The 16141-nt window shown below is 42.5% G+C and overlaps 1 protein-coding gene across 2 annotated transcripts in view; it reads left to right on the forward strand.

Annotated features, from left to right (window-relative positions):
• PLXNA2 (plexin A2) overlaps positions 1 to 16141 on the forward strand; it is a 412046-nt gene that overhangs the window by 245995 nt on the left and 149910 nt on the right. For both annotated transcript variants that reach the window (XM_081195162.1, XM_081195163.1), the window contains exons 6-9: positions 7795 to 7918; positions 9192 to 9345; positions 11143 to 11239; positions 14690 to 14804. In XM_081195162.1, the coding sequence (XP_081051288.1) occupies positions 7795 to 7918; positions 9192 to 9345; positions 11143 to 11239; positions 14690 to 14804 (490 nt within the window). The remainder of the gene's footprint in view (positions 1 to 7794; positions 7919 to 9191; positions 9346 to 11142; positions 11240 to 14689; positions 14805 to 16141) is intronic.

Genomic DNA, 16141 nt, shown 5'->3' on the forward strand with positions numbered 1-16141 from the left:
GAGTTTTGTGTAGTGGGTGGGTACCTTAAAACAATGTTAGCCAGGGTGGTGACTTCCATATGTTGTTGGACTGCAATTCCCATTAACCCTTACCATTGACCATTCTGGCTTGGGCTGATGAGAAGCTGAAGTCCAACAGTATCTGAAAGGCACCATGTTGGCTACCTCTCTTAAAACATGTCATAGGTCCATCCTACCACTACATAGGCCAGGGTAAGCTTAGTGACTAGCTTTGCTACATTTGCAGAGGTTCAGCCTATAATCATAACACATTTGCCAGGAAGTAAACTTTATGAAGGCAGCGAGACTTACTTCTGAGTAGGCATGCATAGGATTGTGCTGTCAGCTGTTCTTTTTTTCTTGACCTGCAGAGGCTCAGTATGAAAAGGTTTGAGACTGTGTGGTTCAGACTCTTATGTTCCAAGACCAGGACGAAAGATTAATAGATTAGTTAGCCTGACCTCCTGCATTATACCTTGCACAGACCACAGATGTTGAACCAGTAACTCCTGCAAAATCATTCTAATCACTGCAAAACATGTTTTGCTGGGAGTTGAACCTTAGACCCTTTGCTCCTCCAGATGGATTCTTGTTCTTTGACCAGAAAGTGTGGCAGGTTCACTGCTTTGTGTTGTTCAGACAAACAGGGAATACCTAGCTAATTGCAGTCTCTTTTGATTAAGCTGTTCAAGCCATGGCATAAGGTCTTTTCTAGCATAATATTGCCTATATTTCTTTCCCCACCCCCCAATGTGTCCACAATAGAGAGGTCAGGAGTCATTTGGGAGATGAGGGAGGCCAGCAACGGAAAACAGACCAGTGCCTATTCTGAAAGAGATCTCAGAGAGCTGTCTGACAGTGCCTTCTTGAGGATTAATAGGCAGACAGTCAGCAATGTATGGAAAGTAGGTTCCAACATTTGGCCAAAGAAGAGAAGGGGATATGCAAGACTGATTCATACATCTATTTTTCATGCATCTGGTGTAACATTCAAAGGGAAACGAGCACACCTTCACTGCAATGCCCCTATATCTGGAACCTGCACATTTGCCACAAGGAAATGTCCCCTGCCCCTCACTTGAAGCATGAAAAGCAAGTGTGAGAGTCAGTGGCATATCTGCTTTTCCCACTTTGGCATGACATCTGCAGCTGCTGTCAAGTTCACACCTACACAGATACAAAACCACTTGTGATTCATGAAGACAGAACAGAAACTGCAAGCAAGAATACTCATCTCCAGAGAAAGTACAGTATGGTGGTACCTCGAGTTACAAACTTAATTCATTCCAGAGGTCCATTCTTAACCCGAAACTGTTCTTAACCTGAGGCACACTTTTGTTAATGGGGCCTCCCACTGCTGCCACGCCACTGGTGTGTGATTTCCGTTCCCATCCTGGGGCAAAGTTCTTAACCTGAGGTACTACTTCCGGGTTAGCGGAGTTTGTAACCCGAAGGGTTTGTAACCTGAAGCGTTTGTAACCCGAGGTACCACTGTACTTAATTTGAGTCAGGCAGAGCCCCACTACTGAGCAAGAAAACCTGTTTTTAAAGCTAGCATTCATCCCTAAGTTGTGTGAAGTAATCTTCTGAAAGAATCTCCCTCTGAGTAAACGCAGAGTGGCCACAGCTTCTCCCATTAAAGGGCAGAGTTTTTAGACAGACTCAGCTCTTACTTGTTTTGAAAGCAACCACTGGATAACATCCCACTTGCTCCTACTTTCTCAATAGACTTTACATCAATCAGCTTTGTCAGAGGTGATCCTTAGTTGTCACTATTGGAACAGTGTTTCTCAGCCAGCTGTGTTGTACTTGAAGCAAACAGGAGTCTCAAGGAAGGATCAGGATCCTTTAGTCACTGATACTTCTAAGGTTGCTTCCAGATGACCTGTTTATTGAGCATTCATCCTGATTTATTTGCACAAAGTTAGTCTGGAGGTTATAGAATGTTAGTTGTTTCCTGGGCATTCATTTTGATTTGGTTGCAATAAGTTTTTATGATGCAATAAGTTTTTGCAGGCATCTATCACCAGAAACAGAACACAGCTGGGACAAGAATTGATGAAGCACCATTGCAATAATTGTGATGACTTACTAACACCACAGAGCCAGTTAGCGGCAAAGGAACATTTCAGCCTCTGGGACCCTTATTCCCAGTTCTGACATGCAGCTATTCTTAATATAACCCCAAAATCCCTTCTTAGGTAACAATTGAAATGCAAGGCAAGATGTGACACTTTGTAGGTTTACAGATCAGAATAAAAATCTACTGGTCCCAAGGCAGTCAAATGCAGCATGGAGTTGCAAGTTTATACAGAACATGCTACAGTGGCTCTGTTCAGTCTAATCATATTTTATCAGCCTCTCCTTAGAATTTTCCTGCCTCAAAAATGTCTTCTTTGAGCACTGATTATTTTTTAAGCCCTAGTCTGAACCTTATGAATAACTGTGTTAATCTTACTGTTCCCAGAGCTGCTCTCCTATTTGCTTGGAGGCTTTTAGCACACGAGTGTTTGTATTTTAGTTGTCAGCTCTTGCTTCTAATTGTTATGTTCCCTCTGTCAGATGGGTCAGTTGCCTCAATGATCTGCACAGAAGAGGTTGGAGGTCAAGGCAGTGTTGTTCACATTGCATTTTTTAGGCGGCTAATAAAGGCAGATAAGAATATGGACATTTGGGATGGTGATATCACTTTATGGCCAACTTTTAAATGCTTGAGGCTCCTTGCCATGATCCCTTGGATGACGAAGTCAGGCAGATTTATAGGTCACTCAGTATTCCCAGTCTGTGAATTACGGGCCACCTCCTCTTCAGCTGGGGCTCTCAAAGTTCACATCTGATTCAGCAGTGCATGCATGAGTGCACTTTGCTTCTTCCAAGCTTTGGACACATGCACAGTGTTCATTTCCATTTTTGTACAAATGCAAAATAGCTCATTTTTAGGATTTGGAGAAGAACTCGTTATTCCACACACTTATAGACAAGTTGGTGTGGGTGATGATAGTAGGAAGCTGGTGAAAAGAGAGCATGTTGGAATATGGAACAACCTTCACACTGTCCCCAGGGGCCTGCTTGCTGCTGTTAGAAACGAGGGGTGCTAAAGCCAGGAAGTTGAGTGAGGAAAGGGGCCTAAAAACAGCTTAACTAAAATAAGAGGGCAGAGTATGGAGTCGGTTCTGAAGCAGGAACCAGAAGATAGTGTGGCACAGGAGTTCTGCTACAAAGAAGATGGTTCATAGAATCATAGAACTGGAAGGTCCCTTGAAGATAATCTAATGCACTCCTACAGCATCTCTCATAAGTGACAATTCAGCTGACGAATGAGAGTCCACCTTAAAGAAGATCGGTTCCCAAATATTTTATGGAACCTGTGTGCAAATCCTATTCAAGATTGCTACTTTTCTTCCTTTTATGGACATTGCAGTGATGCTGAAAACTGCTTTGTTGAGTCCCCACCTGTCGCACAGCTTTTTAATGCACAAAACCTCTGTCAGGAAAACTACTCTGGGTGCTTTCAGTTAGAGATGAATGATGATCTTGATTTTATCTTCCCCTAACATTTCACCATGGCAAGATCCACCAGCATCAAATCAAGGGTGAAAGCTGGTGGCAACAAAGATGTTCCGAGCCCTGTGAGAAACACTGTTTACCTCATCTCAACCTTTCTGCCTTGGATTTTGCTTTGAGCAGTATTCAGCAGCGTCTCTTCGTGCCATACTTCAAAAAGCCTTGGCTTCTCCATAAAATCTCATTTTTTTAAAAAAAATCGATGTTAAAATGGAAGGAAAGACTGTTGTCTTGTGTGCAAAGTATTCAGCAGCTGGTGTGCCTACTAAATGACAGTGTCTCCGTGTTAAACTGAAAAGAACGGAAGATCTTATTCCTCCTCCTCCTCTTCCTCCTTCTTCATTAGCCACCCTGTTGTTCTGGTGGCAGGTAAAGCCTACAAGGAGACTGCTAAAGAGTCTCCTTGGTCCAGTAGGATCTATAACCTGCAGGGCTCCTCCATATGCTGCTGTTTGCTACTATGTTATTGTCTCCAGACCTATTTATCTCTGTTAGGTCTGTTGCCATAAATAGTATGATAAAAAAGAGCCATTCCAGCAAGTCAATGAGATAAAGGCTCCAGTCAAGAGCTCACTTTAGAGCAATCTTGCCGATTCACTTAAAACACAATAATTCTTTTCTTTGGCAGCATTCATATTTTGGTCCATTATATTCAAGTAAAGGAGAAGGGTGCAGGGAGAAAATAGCGGTATCAATTGCCAGGTATCACTGTGGCTGTTTGCAAAGGGGAAATGGTTAGCACTCCCCCACCCCACTGCAGGGGGGAGGGCTATTGAGAAGTAAATGGTTTTTCAGTGAAGATTCCTGGTTTTGTGAGCTGTTCTCGTCACCTCATCTGGAGGAAGTTTGTCACAGAAAGCTTAAGACTCTTTGTTAAGTAGTCAGCATGTCTGCTTATGTAGACATTTTACGCTAGCTTGAATCCAGCCATCACAAAAGGAAAACATTGAAACTGGTTCATTTGCAATGTGCGTTGAAACTGGGTTTTTTGCTATGTGCTTGCTTTTCATTACATCTGGTCTCAATAGAAAGAGAAAAACTAAATTCTCTTGCTCTGCTTACAACGATAGCCAACATGGAGGCCTCCAGGGGTTGGACTACAACTTCCATCATCCCCGGCCAGCATGACCAATAGTTATGAATGATGTGAGTGTAAGTTCAGTAACATATGGAGGGCACCACATTGGCTACTCCTGGGTTACAGTAGCAAAATGCTTCTAACAGTAGTTTGAAGAAGGAGTCTATAGAAGGGCATAAAGTTCTGGTGTGGAGTTCCAGAGTCTTTCAGCATTTATTCATAATTATGCCATATGTCCAGAGTGGCTAATGTGGTGCTTACCAGATGTTTGGGACTATAGTTGCCATTGGTCACATCTGGATGGCACTATACTGGCTACCCCTGCCATACTGAATTTATACTAAAACATTGTACCTGGTGAGATTCATATGTAGTACTAGTTCCCATGTGTTTGTCTAACACACAATGCAAAATATTTAATCAAAATGGCTAGAAGATAGACACACATCTACCTTCTTAAAGAACTGTTGTATGAAAACTGTCTCCCTAGCAGAAGGGGCAAACTGGCAACTCTCAGGCAGAATGTGTGTGTATGTGTGTGTTTAAAAAAATAAAAATCATATTGTTTCAAGGGGTGGGTGTCTGAAGATCATCTTGTTCGTCTTCCTTGAAAACTAGTAGCAGAGCAGTCTGTAGCTTTGAAAATGTAGAAGTGTCTTGCAACAGCTGAGAACAGGCACCATCAAGGTTCACTGTGCCACATTCACCTGTGGGGATTGAAACGTACCAGATAATTCAAATTAGCCAAGCAAAAGAAAAGAAAAGTGCATGGCTGCCTTACACCCCAATTTCCTAGAAAAAATCTTTTTTCTTCCTCTATTCCTTCAAAAGAAACTGGGCAATGAGCATGAAAACAGACCCCATTCCCCTCCAGATAAATTTGTTTTACTTTCCTCTTCCAGACAAGGCCATGAACCATGAATGCCACCTTTTGTTCTGGGCCTCCTGCCCCATCCTCATCATGTGCCTTGTTCTTTACCCTGCTGCACTGAATAGCACGGCAGGCAGAACTACAGCATCCGTGGTGCTTCTTTAGTAGCACTCCTTCTTCTTCTCACTTTCTCAAAGCTGTTTCTTAGTGTGCTCAATGACCTCTTAGCCTCTCGTGATGAAGAAAATGGAAAGATGGAGGGATGATTAGCCTTTTCTCTCCATTTTTCTTCATTTTGATAGGAGCTCAAGAGTTTCAGCCCGCTCTGGGGGCCTTCTCAGATGAAATGGCTTTGGTGATGAGCCAGGTGTCCAACACATGCCAGCTGCAGTGCTCATAACTCAGCTTGTGACACGTAATGGCTTCTGTTCAAAGAGGAGCTTTGGGGGGAGGAGAGAGCCTGGGAGACTCAGGCATGATAACAGGCCTTAACTCTAGTGTCTCCAGTGTGAGGGAGAGGAATTCAAGCTTCAAGCCCCTTCACCTCTCTGGGAAGGAGATTAATTAGCCACAGGTTTTGTTTTTAACTAAAGCATAGGTGTCACGCTGCTCTTGCCTTCCTCTGGCATTCGGTTCTTTAAGTCTGAGTGGCTGCATTTTCTAATGTTTAGAAAAAAAGAGAAAAGGGCCACAAGCAGACACAGAGTGTTGGCTATTCACTCTCCATAACCGAGGCTCCGTTTCCAACTGCTTAGCATAGAAAATCCATATCTCCTTCAGTTTTAGACTTTAACCAAGAGAATCTTTTTGTTTGATTGGTTCCTGTTTTGTTTAAAGATTGTATCCTCAGCGGTTTCCATTGCTGGCATCCGTCTGTCTCAGGAGACAGTGGAGGAGTGCGCCTTTGGGGGTGAGGTCAAGCAGAGGACAGTTGCAGCTCTTGATGTGGCTGTAGAAATTGATGAGAGACATGTTTTGTTGCAGCTGAGGCAGATGAAGGCGTTCAGTTGTGCTGCTGCAGATGCAACATGGTGTTTCTTCTCTGCTCCACCCAGCGGTCATTTATCCTCCGGTCACTGCTACGGATACGTGACTGGACTATCATCTGTTAACTGACTTTTTGAAGAATTTTAAAATGGGAACTTTATCTAAAAAAAAAAAAAACCTGCTTTCAGCTGAAGGTGCTAAGGCCTATCTGGTGCTGATGGGAGTTGTAGTTCAACAACATCTGGAGGGCACAGTGTTGGCTAGTACTGCCCTTTGCTCACCATCACCTGAGCCTCTTTCAGACATTTATCATGACATTGATATTCATGGGCAAGATAGTGTTTTTTAATTGTGTATGAAAAATTAGCAAAAAATTAGCAAGTGTTCTTTAGCCCACTCTCGGCCCCAGGCAACAAAGCCCAAATAAATAAGAATATGGGGTTTTTCTAAAACAGGGCTGGGCAGTTTCTGTATTCAGGTGGCTCTTTTTTCCATGGAATGGTCCAGCGACACACAGAGGCCAGTCTACTCATGATCAGACTCTATAGTAAAGTCAGCACCCTGTAGCAGCAAAAAGCTTCATGATTATGAAGCACAAGCATTCAGGCATGCCTAAGACATTATATATAAAAGGCAAATGCAGCTATAACACGAACTGTTGAATATCTCTTATCTCTCATTTTGAAAACAATTTTGGTTATAAGCACAAGCTTGATTAAAATCTGTTAGGGTCAATGGGAGCCAAATAAAATTGCTTTATTGACCAGATAGCCCACAAGCCCCTTTACTGGCCAATCCTGCTCTTTATTCAACAGATGATTCTGGTTTCAGCTGATTTCCACTCCCTGATATTCCAGACTTGGATTCCCCATAGCTGAGGCATCTGTACCTTGACTGATAATGCCTTTTCTAGCTATTGGAAAGACGGACGCAGGATGCGACCGATGGGTTTAAATCACGAGTGAATTGGAGAAAGTGAACGTTACGTGGGCTTTCAGAACCAGTGATGAAGTCCGTTAATTAATACGGAGGTGGTGCATTAAACTAAAAAACAAAAAACTATTTTCCTCCCACAGTAGAAAGGCATTTCAATAGGACTAGGCCTCCTACACACAGACATTCAAATTATGTAAATTTCTATCAGAAATGTAGGTGTATGGCCAGTGCATGCAAAATGTTTTTCAATATCTTATTGCTGTGTGGATGGGAATGGCTGGAACTGGCCAAATACAAGGCTCTATGGCCAAATTTTGAGAGTCTTGCTTATCTGCTTCCCCTGTACTTTTCATATCAGGTGTTCCCGGAGGGACAAGTGTGAGAGGGCAGATGAGCCATATCGATTTGCAGCCAGCATCAAGCAATGCATGAGCATCATTGTGCAACCTAGCAGCATCCCGGTTTCTGAGCACAGCCTTCCGGTAGGTAGCCATGGTGGGTGGTTGCTTGCTTGTTTAAAGAGCATTTCCTTTGTTTATTCTCTGAAGTACTGCTAGAGTATTATTGATTAATTAACTATTAAATTTCCATACTGCTCTTCACCTGAATTTCACAGGGTGGTTTAGAATATGAAACCTCAAAAATACATACATACAACAACAACTCTCCAAATACAGTATCATTATATGCAGCATGATGTGTCATCAAAGAAAATGGCACAAGAATGATTTTGCTTAATACTTCCTACGAGAGCAGCCTTCGCCAACCTAGTCCACCCCCACCAGATGTTTTAGATTAGAACTCCCGTCAACCCCCAGCCACCACACGTTGGCAAAGGCTGCATAGTAGCCAAAAAGAAGAAGTCCTTTTGCAATCCCCACCCTCAAAGCAGTGGGGTGGGCACAGTGCAAAGTTCTAATATCTTTTCAACTTAGAATTGTGAGAAGATGGACGCTGTAAGGTTACTTACTCTGTATGGCAAAAAAAGAAAAAGAAACCCTACATCAGCTATGACATTGATTTTAAAATCATGCTTAGTATTGCCAATTACAGAGTTATAAAGGCTACTCCATAACCCTCTCAGAGGGTGGAAGCTGCAGTTCAAATCATTCTCTGTTCACGTTCAGCTGCTGGTGCTATAGCTCTGAAGCAGCCGCATGCAACTCAGTGATAATTGTCTTTTTACAGGCCACTGTGAGTTTGGCTTCTGGAGTGTTCCCACTGGTGGATAAAGAACCAATCCTTGCTGAGTTCTGTGTGTAGCATTGGCATCTGTTCTGTAACCTTGCTGTGTGTCAGCAGTGGTTGGCCAACAAAAATGTGCTTGTTGTACACTGGGACCTGAGCGGTTAATGGGAATAGGCCCTAAGCAGATATAATTGGCTGATCAATCACTCATTTTGAATGGCAAATATAACCTCATTATATTTTCAAATGGCAAGTGCACAAAAGTTCCCCTGGTTGAAACCTGAGGTGCTTGAGATTTTATTAAAAGATTTGAACTGTTAGGCTGTGAGAAAATAGTCAATTCCACCTCTACCTGCTGGTATTATGACTCTTCAGGTCTGTGGAGCAACTAGATGCTAACTAGTGATTTTGGAAACAGTTGAAGAGCAGCCTGCATCTTTGCTTCTCATCTCTTTGAGAAAGAAAGAGAATAAATGCCCCACTTTCCCTTTCCCTTCTCTCTTATGCAATGACAGGTGGTGATCTCTTTCCCTTTCTGCTTTTTGGTTTTGTTTTGTTTTGTTGTAGCTCAGCTTGCTGGTGAGAGACGCACCTGACCTGTCGACTGGTATCACTTGCGTATTTGGAAACCTCACTGAAGTTGAAGGCCAAGTTTTGGGCAACCAAATTGTATGCATTTCACCAGCATCAAAAGATGTTCCTGCCATACCTGTGGACCAAGGTGAGCTGGCTAATGATTTGAGGTACAATATAGGCAGGCAACCCATCGTACACACTGCAGGAATTTGTGGCACAAAAGGACAGGAGCTGGATGGCTGGCGGGCTTGACTAGATTTAGATTTAGGCCTGCACTCCTGCCTTCCCCTGCAGTGATGTGCGGATAAAGTTATTTTTCCCAAGAGCAGGCAAGAAAGGGATATCATCCACAAACCTGGCTTCCCAGTAGTGTAATTCTACCCAAATTTATGTACCACACAAATTTAAAAGTCAGTCTCCAAGCCATCTGCTTTCTGGGCTCTGCATCACTAGGGGTCTCAGTCTTTTGTAATCTGAGGCGGGCCAGAAAGGAGGTAGTGTGGGTGTTAATAATGTATGATATTTTAGTGTTTTTTGGTTTCTGTGGAAGCCGCCCAGAGTGGCTGGGGAAACCCAGCCAGATGGGCGGGGTACAAATAATAAATTATTATTATTATTATTATTATTACTCACACTCTGAAGTATGACTCAGTCATCATGAGTGGGTGGAGAAGTCTTCTAATTTTTGGGCTGTTGCTTTGCTAATGCCATGGCTGTCAAACTCTCTCTGACATACACAGTTACCAAACAGCTCATTGTTTCAAACTTGTTTTCTCATTGGCTGATTTCCAAATATCCATACTTTCTTCTAATCTGTTTTATATGCAGAAAACACTTAATGAATATGCACATAAATCCAGGCAGCCCTGAAAGTTCTGAACAGGGCTCAGCACAAACTCCTGTTGCAATTCAACTAGCATATTCATTTTTCTGATGATTTCATCTCCTCCCCCTTTAATGCTGACTTTGGAGCCATCAGAGGAATACATTTCCATAAAGTATTGGAAGCATTATGCACACCTTTGTTCATATCCTTCTACTAAGTACCTGGAACATTGGTGAAATAATCAGGAAAGCATGACCTGTCAATCTTAGGCACGGTATTTGTGTTATCCCAATGTTGTGGGAGTTTCAGCATCAATGGCACTTCTTACACCATTGGGATAACATGAGAAGCCACTGGACCATGCAGCAGTGCAACCTGTCTTGTCAGCATTATCCTGGGGAAACTGAGTTATCATGTAGAAAAGGTGCAGCCTAGTATTCTTATGGCCCTCTGCTTCTCACATAGCCCTAGTGGATAGGAAGGCTGCCTTATACCAAGTCAGATCATTGGTCCATCTAGTTCAGTATTGTCCCCACTGACTATCGGTGGCACTCCAGGGTTTCAGACAAAAAAACCAACACATCCCCAGTCCTTTCTGGAAATGCCAGGGGTTAAACCTAGACCCACTGCATGCAACACAGATGCTCTACCACTGAGCCACAGCCCTTCCCCATGTGAGTATCAGGCCTTGAGAGATGGTGACAGGACACAAGAGAAGAAGTGGTTTCTTAGGTATGCACAGTTCAGTCGTTTTAAGGTTTTATAGTTCAGAAGAGTGCCATTTACCAGTATCTGCAAGGCATTAGGGATCCAGTGCTAAAGCACCAGTGGGATGTGACCCAGTATCCTTTTAGAGCAGGAGGCAGGTCACTGCACACTGTCACAGCTGAAGATAAAAGCCTTCTGTTTGGCTTTGAAGCTCTGAATTATGTTTGCCACATCCAAGTTAGAAAGAAAAAGTTGCAAGGATCTCACTGGAGTTGTGGGGAAGCAAACTTGCTTGCAACTCAAGTCCAGGAAGATGGAGGAAAGATGCCCCAAAGGTACTGAATGATATATGAGGAATCTGAAATATTATATCATTATGTTTCAATTATCTACTCTTTCTTTCTCCAGATTGGTTTGGGATAGAGCTGCTTCTGAAATCGAGAGAGACAGGAAAGATGTTTGTCAGCACAGAGTTCAAGTTCTACAACTGCAGTGCCCACCAGCTGTAAGACACCCTTTCTTGTTCTTCCTTGTCTATCAGAACCTGAAGGCTTTAGCAATAATTCTAGATCTGTACTATAAAGGTTTCTCAGCACAGGAAAAGTCTCTGTCTGTGGAGACCTATATCCGTATCTATTCAGAAACAAGCCCCATTGGGTTCTGTGGGGCTTACACCTAGGTAGGTGAGTATAAGATTGCAGCCTGTGTCAAACATTAGACTTGAAGACCAAGATAAGATGGATAAAGGTGCCCTGGCAACAATATCCACCACCATCTACACTAGGCAGAACAATTATTTCTCAAGTGTGTCAGGAAAACTATTTATTTATTTTTAGTTGCACCCATATATTATAAGCACAACTTGATTATCTTGTCACTAATGGAAGTATAGAAATGATTAGATACTAATGACAGGCCAATATAACATTCTCATAGCATGAAGGTGTAAATCATTATAAGCTGCCTCAAGCATTTTTGTGAGGGAGGGGGTTCTATAAACAGACAAAATAAATAAAACCAATAAATCAAATTTTGTGGTATTGTGCTTGTGCAACTATTGATACGTCTCACGTTAAGCCCTTATATACTAGCTGTTGGTTTTGAAGATCCTGAACCCAAGTCTTGCTTTCCTTAATTACTGAAACCCACAAGCTTGATGTTAATCCATCTCTCCCCAAAAGAGGTGAGCGGTTCATCAGAATGACTGCTCACCAGTGATATTCGAGCAAGCTAGGCTTGTCATCCTGGCGTCCAAAGTGATTCCATAAACTTAGCATAACTAAGAGTTGAGAAAGTGGTCAAGCTGGCAGGGAAGCAGGAATTCTATGAAACAATAGCTGTCCTAAACTGGGAGAGTGGTGGGAGTCATGAGGGGGGAAATCCAAACTGAAATTCCAAACTGGTCCAGCGGCCGGCAAAGAGGCCAACAGCAGGTAGAGAAAGAGCCAATGGCAAGCAGAGTTTTGCCCCCATTCTCCTAGGGCATCACTGAGACTAAGGAAAAGGAAGCTGACAGCCAGTGGTTGTAAGTGAGAAGGCAGGCAAGTAAGGGATGGCTGACAACACAATGAGGTTAGTGAGGCAGAGCCCCATTTGCCCTAATGGAGCTGCTGGCACTGGAAACAGGCATGTTCATGTTTGACAATGGGAATAGCCAACCCTTCATCTTAGTACTGATATGCTAAGTGAAGAAAGCTGCATTTCGATCCTGGAAATGGGAGCTGAAAAGCAGGCGCCACACAGATCCATGCCAATCTGAGAAAGGGGGAGAGAAATGGGTCAAATAAATGAGTAATTAAATATGCTCATACTGCTTAATATTCCTACCCCACTCAGATTTGCATTTGTATGATTAGAATAAGCTTCCTTAGCTATTAAGGTCATTACAGAGGAATCAAAAGGCAATTACAATTGAGAATATAAGATGGAAGAAGATGGTTAATGTGTGTTTTAGCACAGTAAGGGGTGGGGTGGAGGGAGCTGCCCACACTCTCTAGTTTGGCATTGAAGTATCTTCTGTTTGTGAGGTGGTGAAATTCCTCATAACTCATATTAGCTTTTTAGATTAGATTAGTTTTCTCAGTGGTAACAGAGAGACTAATAGATCATGCTAACATTAAAAATATCTGCCTGTCCATACTGGCCTAAAAGAAACAACCTCTGATTGTCTGTTCCATTGCCATTGCTTGCTATGGGAAAACAGAAGCAAAGGATTCAGTGCCATGAAATGGGGAAATTAGCATGAGGAATTGAACTCTTACACCACACAGATGCTGTTGGCCTCTGAAAATATAAACTTCTCCCTTTTCTCCCACGTTGTTTATTATTAGAAATAGAAGAAATGGCTCTTCTGTGTGCTAGAAGCAGAAATGCTCATGATTCAAATGCTGTTTAGAAGTTTGTCCCTTTGGGAGCAGCTGCTCTCAAAATATCCCAAGGCAAAAATTGGATAAAAACACCATCTCAGTGACAGGCAAAGAAAAATTGCATGCATTGCAGAGGCTAACCAAAGCCCTGGGCAGATTCTGAAGCAATCATAGCTGTCTTTGCTTGAGCTCTAGCTGACCCACTAGATGGCATTAAACTATTGCTCGTACTGTCACATACCAGTTATAGACAGAAACTTTCCAGGTAAGTGGCTTGCCAGCACAATGCCCATCTGGAGCTACATGAAACCTGTAACTCTCAAGACAGAAGGCACATTTATACCAATCTGCCACCAGCAGAGACCTGGGAGAGAAATATTTTTTCCCTCTGTGTGACTACTTAATTGTATTCCAAACCATTTGGCCACATTGTAAACTTTCAGCTCTGATACTACAACCGCAGAGAAAAACCCTCAGTACACAAACAGTGAAATTGACCACTCTTAATTTTGCATTGCCCAGTTGAGTTATGCAAACCTAAGCTCTTCAAAGTTAAGGGAAGGGAAGATAGTTGTCGTGGGCCAAAAATAATTTGACTCAAATTATTTTGGCGTGGTTTTTCTTTTTCTACATGCGACGGTAGCTATCACATGAAGGCTAGCCTTGAAATTGCAATTTACCATACAAAACCAGTAGTCATGGATCAGAGGTTGAACACACTAGGATGCCTTAGGCAAGTCGCTAGTCCCTCTGACTCAGTCCTGCACTGCAGTATGGAGATAATAACACTAACCTACCTTACTGGGTTGTTGTAATGTTTATTGAGATTATGTATGTGAAGCACTTAGAACACTTAGAAAGTGCAATATAAACGCTAAGAACAGTGGTTCCGCGCTTTACAAACTTAATCTGTTCCAGAAGTCCGTTGTTAAACCGAAACAGTTCTTAAACTGAGGGTCGCTTTCCCTAATGACGCCTCCCACTGCCAGTGCCCTTCCACTGTTCATATTCCGTTCTTAGGCCGAGGTAAAGTTTGCAAGCTGGGACACTACTTCCGGTTTTACGGAGTTCGTAAACCTAATTCTTCGTAAACAGGGCTGTTCTTAAACTGAGCTACCACTGTATTACTATTGCATCCTATCATTGGCATAGGGCTGTCAGCATAGGCCTGCAGTGCAGAAACATTAATTTTTCTTAATTCTTAAGTTTTATTTAGATAATTTCACATTATTCTGCAATCCCACTGCCCATCTGTTGATTTTAAATTTTGACACTTGCTAGAAGCAAGGAAGAAAGACATTTGGCAGTCAAGGCTGACATTAAAAATGAAAAAGGCACAAAACCGGCAATATCATGGACACAAGAATGTACCGTAATAAATATTCACCTAGTAAATCATATTTAAGGGTTAATTATGTTAACCAAATGTGTAAATGAGCTTTCTATCATCCATAAATTTTGTTGATATGTCAATAGTATCATTAACTGGCTCTTCGGTAATAATAAAAACACAATAATTATACATTTGTCAATATTAAACACATTTGCCCAGACTGAAACCTAGAGGTCCTTTATTCCTTTCTTGGCAGGTGCCTGTCTTGTGTGAACAGTGCTTTTCGTTGCCACTGGTGTAAATATCGAAACCTCTGCACTCATGATCCCACAACGTGTTCGTTTCAAGAGGGGAGGATCAATGTCTCTGAGGTATGAATACTGGGTTTAAAGAGCAGCACCTTTGAGTGCTGTTCTTAGATGTTATCTTCATGATGGTGCCTGACTCTTTCCCCCCTCCTTCCATCCCCACCCCTGAAAAAAAGTCTCAAGATTTCCCAAGGTGAAAAGTAAAGGTGAGTAGTTTGGTTGATGAGCTCATTTCAGCACCAGGGGTAGGCGGGCTAAAAGTAAATGGAAGGTGCGGGACTATTCAGGTGCATAGCATGACTCAAGTCAAAGATGGATGTATATTTATAAGCAGAAGGCTTGTGAAAAATTCTCTCTATTGGAAACATGGTAAATAGCACCTATTTGATTGATGCAAAAGATAATGATCCCTATCATCTTCTATTCTAGCAAAAATTGGGTTCTGTAACTTTAGGCGGCAATGTACCATCTGCTTATTCAAGCATAAATCTCAGAGAAATAAATGGGGTTTATCCATTCATAGCTGGCAGGATTCCACCACTTTACATGAATTGTCACAACCATGCAGTGCATATATGTTTACAATGTGTACTTCTGACATGATAGCTCAGTCACAGAACTGGCAATAACAGGCTTTACATAGTAATTGGTGCAGAGTAGTTTAGAGAGAAGGTAAAACTGTTGTATGCTTCATCTTCTGTGAGCAATTGAAAGAAATTTTAGATACATTGTTTCTTATCAATGTTTTTACTTGAATTGTGATTGATGTTAACCCAAATGTACTAACCTATCTGTAAATATAAACATACTTGTGAATACAGTCGTACCTTGGAAGTCAAACGAAATCCGTTCCGGAAGTCCGTTCGACTTCCAAAACATTCGGAAACCAAAGCGCGGCTTCTGATTTGCTTCAGAAAGCTCCTGCAGCCAATTGGAAGCCACAGAAGCCCCATCAGATGTTAGGGTTCCAAAGAACGTTCACAAACTGGAACACTCACTTCTGGGTTTGCGGCGTTCGGGAGCCAAAATGTCCGAGTACCAAGGCATTCAGGACCCATGGTACGACTGTAGTGGTGTGGATTCATGTTATGGATATTTGCTGTTTGTCTCTAGGCTGAAACATGAACACCCTGAAGCACAGGTTTGAAGGTCTGCTCCCACATTTATAGGGAAGGGCCATAGCTGAGTGGGCTTTGCATGCAGAAGGTCCCTGGTTCCATCTCTGGCATTTCCAGGTGGGACTGGGTCCTTGAAGAGCCCCTGTAGTCAATATCAATGGCCTGACCCCATATAAGGCAGCATCTTTTGCCCCTAAGAAGGGGCTGAGTAAAGGGCAAGAGAAAGAGTGCAGTCAGGTGGCTATCCTTGCTGCATGGAATAGCATACCCAGGCACACCAGC

This window comes from Podarcis bocagei (assembly GCF_964188305.1).
Source record: "Podarcis bocagei genome assembly, chromosome: 5".
In the NCBI taxonomy this organism is placed as follows: Eukaryota; Metazoa; Chordata; class Lepidosauria; order Squamata; family Lacertidae; genus Podarcis; species Podarcis bocagei.